The sequence below is a fragment of the Leuresthes tenuis genome, unplaced genomic scaffold (assembly GCF_036924035.1).
Source record: "Leuresthes tenuis unplaced genomic scaffold, fLeuTen1.0.hap1 SCAF_12, whole genome shotgun sequence".
In the NCBI taxonomy this organism is placed as follows: domain Eukaryota; kingdom Metazoa; phylum Chordata; class Actinopteri; order Atheriniformes; family Atherinopsidae; genus Leuresthes; species Leuresthes tenuis.
In genome coordinates this window covers 4,188,369-4,200,498 of record NW_027325366.1, presented here as the reverse complement: position 1 = coordinate 4,200,498, position 12,130 = coordinate 4,188,369, and the positions used below count along the sequence as shown (strand labels likewise).

The 12,130-nt window shown below is 36.4% G+C and overlaps 1 protein-coding gene across 1 annotated transcript in view; it reads right to left on the bottom strand.

Moving 5' to 3' along the window:
* The window catches only part of ramp1 (receptor activity modifying protein 1), a 95,951-nt gene that overhangs the window by 32,360 nt on the left and 51,461 nt on the right, over positions 1-12,130 (bottom strand). The window contains exon 2 of the mRNA XM_072397870.1: positions 267-402. Coding sequence (XP_072253971.1) covers positions 267-402 — 136 coding nt within the window. The remainder of the gene's footprint in view (positions 1-266; positions 403-12,130) is intronic.

Sequence of the window (12,130 nt, the reverse complement as noted above, 5' to 3'; positions counted from 1 at the left end):
ATGATTCATTTTTAATTTGATTGGATTATGATTACAATGAATTGAACTCCAATTCGCTTGAACTGGACTATATTATTTAAGTGCCTTGAGATAACATTTGTTGTAATTTGGCACTATATAAATAAAACGAATTGAATTGAACTTTTGGCATTTATTAACGTTAGAGAAGCTCATTATATTTTTCTATTCATGTAAAAGTAAATCTGTTTGATTTTGTACCTGGATGTCTCTCTTTGTGTGTATGTGTGCGTGTTTGTCCTACTCACTCGACTGTGTCCTCCCAACTACACCACTGTCTCTGATCCAGCTCTTCCATGTCTAGCCTGAATTTGGCCAAGCAGAATTCCTCAATAGCGTATTCATAGTGGGATCCACATCTCTGTGCTGCCACACACTGAGACACTGCAGACAGAAAGGGGAAAACAAAGAAAGGGAAGGGGAGGGATAAATAGAGGTGACGGATGAAATTAGATTACAGTACACACAATGTTTGAATCGAAGCAGGTCCTATGAGTCATGGCATGACAGATGACAAGTCCTGTCTCCACATGTATCATGAAATAGGCAACAAAAGGAAATTAATTTATTTGTGCAACCGTACATAAATTTTGCATTGTCATGACTCCAAGCACAGCTTTGAATCCATTTAAATTGAGGGCTTCTTTTATGCCTACACCATAATTGTGTTTCTTGCAGATGGGGCACAACTCACTGCCTGCTAAACTAGAAAATTAAGATTTTTTACATGCAGACAACTTGTGAGAGAGTCTGTCTTATGGAATAATGCTTTCCATTACCGAAAGTTAAACCTACTCAGCTAATCTTTTAACTGCCTAAACCTAACCAAGTCATTTACATGCCTAATCCAGAATGTTTATACCAGCTCCATGTGTACTTGTCTTTCAGTGATACAATCCAAAATTGTTTTCCAGAACACACCTTTCCACACAAACAAGTCCAGTTGTCAAAAATTTACCCAAATGTATCCGATAGCTGCAAGAAAGTGCATCACTTGTTCTTGCAATTTGACCCAGATTTATTCTTGGCCTTAATTTATAAGATTTGGGGAGAGCTGTTTCACAACAATGTCCAAAATACTTCAAATTGATATACTTTCCTCTACTCATGTTTTTAGGCTTCCTGGACATTGGACTGCGTTTACTAGACTTAAACCCCAGACTTAAACACCACTCGAAAAACTGAAAACTTCCCTCACAGTAATAACCAGCTTTGTCAAAATAGCAATAACATAATTTCAAAACCAAAAACCCTTGACAACCTCTCTTATTTGTAAAGCTTGAAAAGCCCTCCCTTTCACAGTAATTATATCCCCAGAAGTTGATGCCATATCTGACTGATGTACAATAACTACTCAGGATTCTCCCTCACAGCTATAGAATCATGTGTACTGTAACAACAAAGCCATGGAGCGCTGTGTTTACAGTAAATAACGAATTATCCACCCATAGATTTCATACTAATGCATTTGTAACTGCTGGAGTTGGTAACACATCTAAACCCTCAAAAGATACTCCATCATTCATCCTTATCTTTTCATTCCCCTTCTCTTAGCTTACCTGCAGCATTTACTTATTCTCAGATCATTTTGTCATTATTCCTGTTTTCCTGGCTTTACTCCTGCTTTCATCTGCTGTTCCTCATTTGTCTTATCTCAGTAAATCTTTAGGTATACTCAATCTCTATTAATCTCACCACTGGCACTCTCCTCTGTGTTCTCTCAAAACTTCTTTTTTTTCTTCAGCCATGTTGGACTTTTGTGACCAAGTGGGAAGATAGATGTGTAATTTCAAGTGTTTTCTACTTATTGAGAAGCCTTCGTGTAAAAAAATAAATGAACAAATATTTAACATTTAAGAAAGAACCGTTAGTGATATTTTTCACTGGCTCTTAAAAATCAATTGAAAATTAATCATTATTTCAGCTGCTTATTGTTATTTCATGCAAAGAGGAGTTCACATGTGGGTAAGAGTTATTTTAGAGTGATAAACTGCTGTTTACAATGAAGTGGAGTTTTCTGTCAATGTGCGGTGTAAAAAGTGTGACAAGAAGAAGATAACAAACAAAGCATACAGATTGGCCTCACATCTGATGCCTTATTTAGTATTTCTAAGGAAAGTAACTCTGTTCCTCTAACATTTGTATTTGTTACTCCTTTGCCCATATTCCACTTCTCTACCAATTTTCATGAGATTTGGTAGTTTCTGTGTGGTCTTGGTGAGAGAAAGATCCTTAAAACAAAAATCTGCCTCAGCCCTCATCTTGGTATAAAAGCAGGTGCTCATATAATAACGAAAAATTACTAGTGATCTTGTATACCAAGGTGTCAAGTAGATGATGAGAAAATTATTTCATTGTGAAAAGACACCTTTATGACAGCACACCAAGTCAAGAATCCTCTCAAGTGTACATACATGTTTCCCTGTCATTGAAGTAGACTTATTTACCTGAGCCTCAGGGGATTCACTGCAAGACACAAACCCCTGGCAAACCACATGAATATGATGGCTGGTTAGCAGTTTGCACAAACATCAGTTTTCACAAACTGTTCTGCATTCCACTTTCTGAAGTCTCTTCACTGTCTCTATTCATTTATGCCACTATTACATGTTACTAATTTTGTGTCACTCATAGTTTCCAGAGCTGCATGTTGCCGGTGGGCAGTTACTGGCCCAACCAACATATCTGATGTTTTTGTTGTCCCTTGTCTATCTTGCTGTCCTTTTTTCTCTTTACGTCTCCTCGGCCCTACCAATCAAGGCATTTGACCACCCACACAGAACTTAGGTCAGTAAGGAGTTTCTACCTGTTAAAAAGGAGTTTTTTTCTCCCTACTGTACCCAAGGGCTTGCTTACAGGGAACTGCTGAATTGTTTGGTTTCTTTATGTAAAAGCTGTGATAGGAGTTAGATAAACATACAGAATTAAATAATTATGTATTGATTTTGTTGGACTGATTCTGTATCTGTCTCATTACTTTTGAACCCTTGCACTTTGTATACATTGGCTTTAAATGGTGATATCTGAAACACAGATCAATCAGTACTAATATACATCAAATAAGAGGTCTAAATATCTACAATCTAAGCTACATATGTCTGCATTTGTGCTTGAAAAGTGAAGAGAGGGTGGGAATATAGATGTACATTCAAAAACTGTAGAAACTATAAGGAAGGATGTAAATATGAAGAACTTGCTTACAACCATGAAAAGTGACATGTTGAAGGGAGAGCAAACTCTTTAAATAGCTGATAGAACTCTAATCAAAGACTGGGATCAAAAGTAAGATCAAGCCTATGTTTGTGAAATGCAGAAATGAAAGGAGCTCAAGAAGAGGGACGGAAAGATCCTACTGGCACTCCCTAATACTGACTCTTCTAAAAAAACAAAAAAAACAGGATTTCAGTTTCCAATGTGACCCAGTTGAGCATTTTCTGATCTGGCATCCTTCCGAGCTGGAGATATGGTTGGGACTATAAAACTAAAGCAACTTGTGAAACTTTAAAGCACAAATTTGTGCTGGTATGCAAACTCAGCCTCCCACATGTTGGACTCTAACTTTCCACTTCATTACTTAAAGGACACTGCTCCGTGTGCTAATGATGAATGTTTTCATAGGAGGACATTTGTGTGCTGCAGAGTTGTCCAAGGCAAACAAACTCTTATGCCTGCTTAAACACAACTTAATCAAAGTGTTTGAACAAATGGTAGCTACCATTTTCCTGGAGAGGTAATTGTTCTTCGTAATTTTCCTTGTTTAGGCCTAAAAAACAGTTTATTCCAAGATCATACTGTAAATTACCTTTGTTCAAAGTGAGCCATGCATCAAAAGGCCCTTTTGCTGGTTCTCGTCCTTCCACAACAAAAACCTCAGCTTCAGTTAGTTTAGCACCCCAGGATGATATATATTAAATTTAATGTAAGAGAGAATTCTAGAGGCTTTAATAAATCTGATGGGAGAACAGAAGAGAATTTGGTGATGTTGTAATGGCGTGACAAGTCTGTGAAAGACAAAGGTCAGAGTGGAAATATAAGATATTCATGTCTAAATTTTAACCAACAAAAACACTTCCATATTTCCATATTTATTTACCTCCAAACTATAACCACATGTTCATCATTGTGGCCATAACAAATCCCTACAAAGATCTCTTAAATTTGGACTAAGTAGCACTGTCAACCCACACCGTGATCTTGCCCCCAGTTTCAACCTATTCCAGTCAATACACAGCAGGCTTCAAATGTCAAACTTCACATTGAAACAAGCTGAAGCAAACATTATGCTATGCAATGAATTGTTTTCATCCTGGTCTTTTCAGAGGCTCAACTTGACTGCCTACTCCCATGGCAGCTGGGTCAGACTGATTAGTGGGTACAGACACAAGGTCCTCTTCCTCCAAGCCACTGGCTAAGATTCTGTTCTTATTACCACTCCACCAATTATAATTAGTGGCAACTTGCTGGATTTCCTGAAACAAGTTCTTTGAATTTGTCATCTTATCTAATCTATATTTAATAAACCTACTCCAGAGAGAGATTGACCTTGTGTTGCAGATATGACTACTCAATAACAATGATGGAAGAACAAACACATTCTGATTAAAAACAACAGCAATTTAATCCAGCCATAAAGTTAACATAAATACAGAGAACAAACTGTTGCTCTGTTTTGAAGTCTCATTAAATTCGTGCGTGCATAGATTACTTGCTTTAGCAGCGTGCTGTCCACATGTACAAGATATTTCTAAAAATAGAAAACTTTTTGTATTGTCTTCGCTCACTCTGTTAAAACTTGTTGAGATTTATAAGTAATCTCTGATTAATGCAGGGCCCTTAGGCTAAAAACGCATGTTCTCAGAAAACATCCATATTCCACATGAGTGGGCTAATTGAACCTCACTAATGATGGCTCAGTTGAATGCATGTTGAGCTGAGACAGCCTTGAGGCTGCAAGGAATTACATAAATGATGAGAACCCGAGAATAGAATCTGTATAGGAAAGAAAATGAAAATAAAAGGAGGTAGTTACAGAGCAATTACAGTCTCTGAATCTGTTTTGCTTTATAACAAATTGTTTGACCATAACAAAACTAAAAACTCATAGACAACATATTGGTAACTGGTCACATAAGTGATGTTTGTTACTGATATTATAAAATGTCCAAGTAAATGAGGAGAAACGTTCCTAACCAGTTTATTTTCGTCTTTCCAGTTACCTCATCAGTTACACAAATAAAAGGCATGGTTGCCTTTGATTTTAGGAAGGCTGCAGTGTTATCACAGTTTCCATTAGTTTGTCTTCATGAAAAAACAGGGTTACAGTAAGGGTAACAACATAGATATCTGTGGTTCTGGTTTATATGGGGAAGTACCCATTTATCTGTAAACTCAATGGAAAAAGAATTGTAAACAAGAAATAACATCTGTCTGCCACATTTTTCTTCTTTAACTTCACAATGAATTATCCCAAACACTTTGTGACAAAAAGTTCATTTTTTCCTCAACATGAGTGACCGTGTCCTGTTGCTTATAGATGTCTCATCCTGTCAAATCAATTTTATGCTCCAGACACACACATTGAGGCAATGTGTGATGAACCTGGAGTAAAGGTCATAATTAACTGAGAATTTTCACATTTCCCTCTGCAACCATTTATTGATTTGGAGCTCAAATTAGAAATAAGGCCACTTTCAACCTGAAAATTACTCACATTGCACATGTGATTTGTGCACTCATTGCCTTCTCCTGACTTGTCATTGAAAAGCGAATGCTGCAGGCAGGCAAGGTCTTCTAAGGTATCTTTGTTGCACACATTTCATTGTATTTCTAGGTTTGGATTTCCAGACCTAGAAAATGTTTCTTTTATTTCAACAAACTGTTAAACTTCCCACCTCTGGCCTTACGACTTGGCCTTGCCCATTTGTTTAGGTCTGGTAAAATGCCCCTCTTTTTTGGAAGATCAAAGATTATTGGTCAGCTGAGGTGGTGGAACCCCTTTCAATTGTTTTGATAGCTACCACTCATTGGGCTCCAAAAGAAAATAATGGGTATCTACCCTTATATCAAAATTATGTTTGAGACCAAATGGTAGGGCCAAGAGGAAGAATTTAAATTGGACCTAACTCCCTTCAGTGTCAAGTGTCTCCCAGAATGACCATTCAGAACTATGCCGCAGCAGTTATGTTTACTTTGTCCTGTTGACTCGTGTTGCGTAGTTTATTCATGTTTAATTTACTCACTGTCAAAAAACTAAGCTCAGACAGAAAATGAAATTACCACTAAAGTATTTTTCTTGCAGAAAAATAAATGTAGCTGTGTTTGAAATATTATTACTTGATTTATACACTTTTCACGCTGTTAATGTGTGCATATATCTGTGTTTGTTTATGAGCTGTATTTGTAGATCTACATCCTAAGTGCTTTTGAATTCAATTTTGACACATTCTTAATTTCTTTATCACCCTCTAGACTGACTCAGAAACTTAACTTGCATATTTATATTCTAGGGCCAGATTAACCAATGACTTGTGCCTGGGGAAAAATAATTGAAAAAAGTAATTTGATATTTTTACAGTATTTTCCACTGTTCTTGGTATGTTGCTTTGGTCACCACTGAAATCAGCTGCCTGTATCTGTGTTGTTCGTGGATCACTCATGGAACTGACTGCTCCCATCTGTGCTGTTTCTGGATTGCATGCACTAATTTACCCTGTTTAGTAATTCTGACCCCTGTTGTGCCACGGTCCTGCAAGCTGTTGCTTGTAATCATGTCTGGACAGTGTCTGACTGAGTGTGTGACTGAATAGCCATAGAGATGGTATGAAATAAACAAGGGCAGGCACCAGATGTTAAAAGCGTGTGGAAGTGTGGAACAGCAAAGAAGTTGAAATGGAACATCAATGAAAGATCAAGCAAATATATTCATACTTTAAGCAAATACTGAGAGAGGAAAGCAACTGATAACAAGATTTCAATCAGATTAAACAGATCTCTAAATAAAGCTGAGGCTGGGGAAATAGATGATACTTCACAGCATAGTTCTACTCTGTGAAATTCTCCAACATTTACATATTTTTTACAGTTTTATTCACTGATTTTAAATCACAAAGTGCACATAGTACGTGTGGCAAATGTGCAAGTTGATTCACTTAAAAAAAAGTAGAGATTTCTGAAGGCTGATCTGGACATTTCCAGAATGTTTTACAAACAAATGTGACCATTTTAACACAAAACACACCAATATTATGCTCCATGAGGCATTAACTGAGAAATGACACACAACCTTGAATAAAATTGGGTTACGTTTTGTGGGGCCTTGTTATGTTGTTTTATGCATCACTTAAAAATACAAACACAGAAGCAGGGGGTCTGCAGAACAAGCAAGGTCCTGAGATAAAAATGCTAATTTTGGAAGGATTGAGGAATTGAGGAAGGATGTTTTCTTCCCCTCTCAGCCATTCAAGCAGTGTGTCCTCCCATCTTACCTCAACCTTGTGAATTATACTGCCAATCTTGAGTAATTACTTAATAAAACATTATGGAACATTCACTCAAAGAGCTTAAACAGGTCTAATAAGACAGGAAACACATTTAATTACACTGAGGTGTCACTGCCCACCTGTAATAAGTTAACACTTAAATTTAATAAAGCCAACTTTGTGTATAATACAGCAATACATGAAATTATGTCCATAAGGTGATAAGCACCTATGACTTTTAGTTGGTCAGCTGCCTTTTACTTCAATGGCTTAAATTTCCACTGCCAGTCTGAGTTTCATCAACACTGTGTAATTAGATTCCTGTTCCACATGTGTGTTATTGCATTTTTTTTCTCCAGTATGAGTGTCTCTAATGTGTATTTGAGGCTGACCATGGCGAATGTTTCAGCTCCACCTATTAACATTTTGAAAAGATTCACAAGCAGCCCTTTAGATTACTGCAGCGCAAACAAAGCAAAATGGACATGTCCAACCATTTATGTTTAATTGCTTACTGTCTTTGGATAAGGTTAAAGAAATACAGAATGGTTAAAGACTGAAAAAAAATCTTCAGTGTGCTGAAACACCAGGCATGTTGTGTTTATTGTTTGGAGTCCGGCATTTTCTTTTTGGCAGATACCCATCTCTGCTGACCATATTTTTTAATAAAATGGGAACATTGTTAACCTAAATTTTGAAGTTTTCTCTGAGGTTGAGTTAAGCTTTGCTTCATATCACTAATCACGTCCCACTGGAGTCATATTTTAGCACCATATATTTTATCAGTGTAATTTTACTTCAATACTCCCATATGTTGGTAGGATTTTTACCGACTGTACTGATTTTGAACATAGACATGACCTACCACATGAGCGGAATCCACACTAACATTTTTTTCCCACCAGGTTATCTGTCTAAAACATTTACATTACTGATGCTGTTACTTTGTTACATTTCAATTTGAGAATTGTCATCTACAGCTCAGCCATGAAATCTATTATCTCAGCATACATTGTTCAGCCAGAGCAGAGAGTTTTTTTTTTGTACGTTTCTACGCTGCAGTTTTTATTGAGTCATTGTTTAGGATTCTTCTAAGTTGTGACAGCAACTATAAATGTGCCTATTGTCATTTTTCAGATTAAAGAAGGAGTCAAATGCAAACTGTGGACAGGAAACAGATTTTTCCACAGAGCAAAAAATCCATAAAAGTCTGACAAAAACACAAAGGAAGAAGAGATAGAACAAGAAATCAAACATGAGTAAACAAAATGAAAATAACCAGTAAAGAAGATAAAGATCTTTCATATAAACAAAGTATCGACACAAAGGAAAGGCATGAAGGAATAACCAAACAAAATACAGGTGTGAAACAAGGTCAGAAAGCAGAATCTACTGCGATGCACAAAAGAAAAGTGAAAGCGGCCAAAACACATGGAACATGGAAACCTAAAACCTAAAAGACAACCTAAAAACAAGCACAGAGAAAACAACCACAATTTATATTTTGGAAAACAGTGCCTCATATACAAGGGACTGTACATTGAAACAGGACAGAACAGGTTAGGATTTCAAAGATCAACACGTATAAAAGCCCCGCCCTCCAAACAATCAATTCTGTTGCAAAATTAAAAAAATAAAAACAAAAGAATCTCACAAAATTTCATCAAATGCTGTTTGAATATCCATATTCTAATGCAAATCAATCTTACAAAACGTTCTAACATCTTGTGATTAAAACTCCTGAAGGACTACAATCCTTTTTGTTTTGCATATTTTAGTCTAGATGACAGAACTTAAGCATTTACAATTAGCCCAGTGACTGGTTTGAATTGCTTTAATATTTGCTATACATTGCTTCATTAAGAAATAATATTGTTTAACATCTGACAGAAAAAGACAGTCAAAAGACACATTATTTTTCTTTTTGTCACCTTTCCTTGCAGCTTTGACTGTAGCAGCTATGGTGCTTTTCAAAAAAAATTATGTCAACTCCATCCATTTTATGTGACCATACACATCTCCAGAGTCGTAAAACCTGCTCTGACTTCCTGAGTTGATACCCAGCATCGTAGTACTGATTAGTGAGATCTCTATTGTAAGGATTAGTCAAATCAGATAACTATGATATACCCTAAATTTGAAAAACCTGCTTCATAGTGCAGACCTCAGATCATCAAAACAATTCCTTAACTTCCCAGTCCTCACCTGGCCACAACTAAGGAAATAAAACAAGATCAAACAAGTGATCAAATCACAGAAACCACAGATTAAAGGGAGTCGCCATACAGATGTTACAGTTTATTTTCTTTTAAAGATCCAGCCAGGTCTTTAACAAAATGTGAAACTTTTATCAAACTAAGTGTTTCTTTTTGTGCCAATGGGTATTGACTGTATTTGTACTTTCACAGCAATCTACTTCAGTTACAGGTCTGATTTGTGACATGTTTTGTGAGGGCTGGAAGGTATTACAGGAAAGGTTTTGATGAGGTACAGTATGTTATAGCAGCGTTTCTTCTTACATGAGCCAAGGTGTTTTCCTGACACTGCCAAGGTAGTTTTTAATGAGTAATCCTCACCTGGAAGATCAAATTGAGAAGAAAATTTACTTTAAAACATTAATGTTTGAAAGATGAAGTGTATTTCACACCTTGACAGTCATCTGTGCTGCTCTACCACCAAACACTTCATACAGTGAAAAACTTTTCACTGTATCTTTTCACAACAGTTTCACAAAATTCTACAAAACTGTATGCCTCTATGCAGTTTTTTTTTCATGCAGTATAAAAAAACTATGAATTTATGTCTCAATGCATGAATCAATAAGTATTTTTTTGGTTTCAAGTTTTCTTGTGCACAGGCCAATGATTTATAGATGAAACAGTCTCTTCAAACTACAGCCTATGACTTCTTCTACTGTCAAAATGACAAATAGGCAAGAGAGACAGGCAGCTGTGTTCATAGTCTAAGGCTAATTAGATGGCTGATGTTTTACAAATGACCCAGCATCCTATTCTGTGCCACCGTTTCCTCTCTGTCTCTCTGTTGCCATTTTCTCAACAATGATTCACAGGGAAGGAAACCTTCATCTCTGGTCTTTGATCAGAGTTATTTTTGACCACCGCTGCCCTCTCACTCGATCTAACATCTGAACACCCACTTCGTTGACTTCTCACCACATTTTGGTTGTGAATCATCTCAGTTCACCGCGTAGCAGTGGAGAGGAGAAAACAAGCAATCTGTTTCTCTTCCCACCTATCTGACAGCTCAATTTAGATTCCGTGAAGTTACACAGATTTCATGCATATTTTAAATAATAACGAGAAAAGCCCACACATTTGAGCTCTTCCTGTACAAAACTTTATCTATTTGATATTCACGTTTTGAAAAGTTTGGGTGAATATCTCTGACTCTAAACATTTTTTAACTTTGCATTTTTCCGCTCGGTACACCAGGAAATGAGAACACTTTCCAATAAAGTGTTTTAAAAAGCAACACCATTGAATGTGGTCGCAGAAGCTTAAATCTTTAATGTCCTGCTCTACCATTCAGTAACTTTATTGCAATTTATAGACTCTGTCTACCCATTGGTTTAGGGATGTAATACGAAAAGAAAGTATATTCTATGACATTAGTTTTGTCAAATTTAATATTTTACCAAAAAGTCTCACTCCAAACCTTTGAATAAAAACAAATGGTGACAAGTTGAGCAGTTAGAAGCTGCCTGTCAAAAGTTAAATAGAATTATTAGGCACAGAATTTACAGCTTTTCTCTTAAATCAAGTGATAGTGTAAATGAAAACAAATGCACAGTTACGATAATCATTGACTAATCCTACTGCTTTAGGGAAGTTGCAATTTTCATAAATCCCCATACAACTGTTTGATTGACTTTAAATAAATTCATGTGAAAGTGAAAGATTTTCTTTATCAAGACACAATAAATAATCATAGATAAAATAAAATTTGATATCAATGTCATTAATTACTGAACAAAAACTAAACTAAAATGCAGAAGCAGTATGTGAAAAACTAAGTCTACCTTACTGCTTCCAGAGGATTTAAGAGGGTAAGTAGTAGCCAGCTGCTGCTAAGTAGATGCACTTAATTTACTGATCATCAGTAAGTGCGAGCATCTCTATAAAAGCAGACGTTTTGGCATTTTGCTGGTTTGTAGCATTCAGGTATGTGTTAACACAATGCGATGGAGGAAAGACATCAGCAATTATTTTGGAAAAGCAACTGTTGTTGTCCATCAATCTACAAAACTTTATAAGACCATTTTCAAACAATATGGAGTCCATCATCCTACGATGATAAAGTGGAAAAATATTCAAGTCAGTTGATAATATTCCCTGGACTGGATGTCCCAGCAACTTCGTCAAAAGGTCAGATCCTCAAAGAAACTGCAAAAAAACCCAAGAGCTACATTTTTGACTCTACAGGCCTCAGCTAGCATATTAAATGTTAAAGACACAGGACCTGTGCAACTTGCAGCCCTTGAGTTGATCATAAACTCCTCAGTGTACCAAAGTATTCTTCAGAAGTGTTATTAACCAGCCAGTCACCATTACACACAGCAATGCATGTTTTAATAAGTTGAACACACATGACTCACAATGAGAAAATAAGGATCA